This window comes from Phaethon lepturus, unplaced genomic scaffold (assembly GCF_000687285.1).
Source record: "Phaethon lepturus isolate BGI_N335 unplaced genomic scaffold, ASM68728v1 scaffold41245, whole genome shotgun sequence".
Lineage (NCBI taxonomy): Eukaryota > Metazoa > Chordata > Aves > Phaethontiformes > Phaethontidae > Phaethon > Phaethon lepturus.
This window is the reverse complement of record NW_010541966.1, coordinates 46-1,480: the sequence shown is the minus strand read 5'-3', so window position 1 is coordinate 1,480 and position 1,435 is coordinate 46. Positions and strand designations below refer to the sequence as shown.

At 52.1% G+C, this 1,435-nt stretch overlaps 1 protein-coding gene across 1 annotated transcript; it reads right to left on the bottom strand.

Annotated features, from left to right (window-relative positions):
• Nucleotides 1-224: 224 nt before the first annotated feature.
• LOC104621412 (amelogenin, X isoform-like) lies at nt 225-455 on the bottom strand (the record flags this gene model as incomplete). The annotated part of the gene is made up of 1 exon (XM_010287894.1): nt 225-455. A coding segment is annotated over one exon (231 nt), but the record flags the coding sequence as incomplete, so codon positions are not given.
• Nucleotides 456-1,435: the final 980 nt, after the last annotated feature.

Here is a 1,435-nt window from a genome sequence, read left to right as displayed (position 1 = left end):
ACGGAGTAAAGGGTGTAACGGGTGTAATGGGGTAACGAGGGGTAACGGGGTGTAACAGGGTAACGGGGTGTAACGGAGTAAAGGGTGTAACGGGTATAATGGGGTAACGAGGGGTAACGGGGTATAACAGGGGTAACGGGGTGTAACAGGGTAACGGGGGGTAACAGGGGAACGGGGTGTAACAGGGTAACGGGGGGTAACAGGGGAACGGGGTGTAACGGGGGTCACAGGGTGTAACAGAGTAAAGGGGGTAACGGGTGTAACGGGGTAACGCCGGGTAACGGGGTGTAACGGGGGTAACAGGGTGTAACAGAGTAAAGGGTGTAACGGGTGTAACGGGGTAACGAGGGGTAACGGGGTGTAACAGGAGGTAATGGGTGTAATGGGGTAACGAAGGGTAAGGGGGTAACAGGGTGTAACGGGTGTAGTGGGTGTAACGGGTTCACAGGGGGTAACAGGGGTAACAGGGTGTAACAGGTGTAATGGGGTAATGAGAGGTAAGGGGGTAACAGGATGTAATGGGGTAACGAGGGGTAATGGGGTGTAACGGAGTAAAGGGTGTAACGGGTATAATGGGGTAACGAGGGGTAACGGGGTATAACAGGGGTAACGGGGTGTAATGGGTGTTAAAGGGTGTAACGGGTGTAACGGGGTAACGAGGGGTAACGGGGTGTAACAGGAGGTAATGGGTGTAATGGGGTAACGAAGGGTAAGGGGGTAACAGGGTGTAACGGGTGTAGTGGGTGTAACGGGTTCACAGGGGGTAACAGGGGTAACAGGGTGTAACAGGTGTAATGGGGTAATGAGAGGTAAGGGGGTAACAGGATGTAATGGGGTAACGAGGGGTAATGGGGTGTAACGGAGTAAAGGGTGTAATGGGTGTAACGGGTGTAACGAGTGTAACAGCAGGTTATGGGTGTGATGGGTGTAACGGGGTAACGAGGGGTAATGGGTGTAACAGGGTAATGAGTGTAAAGGGTGTAACAGGGTAACGAGCTAATAGAAAGCAATGGTGTAATGGGAGTAATGGGGTAAAAGGTGTAACCAGGTGCAAGGGATGTAACGGTGTAACAAGGTATGGGGTAACGGGGTGTAATGTGGGATAAGAGGGCGTAATGGGGCAAAGGGTGTAAGGGGGGTAAGGGGTGTAATGGTGTAAGGGTGTGTAATGGTGTAAAGGGGGTAAGGGGTGTAAGTGGGTGTAATGATGTAGAGGTGTAAGGGGACAAAGGGTGTAAACGGGTGTAATGGCGTAAGGGGATAAGGGTTGTAAGGGGGTGTAATGATGTAGGGCGTAAGGGCACAAAGGGTGTAAGGAGACAAAGGGTGTAAGGGTGTAAGGGAGTGTAATGATGTAGGGGGAATAAGGGGTGTAATGGTGTAAGGGCATAAGGGGGGTAAGGGGGGGTAAAGGGGGTAACGGTGTAGGGGTGTA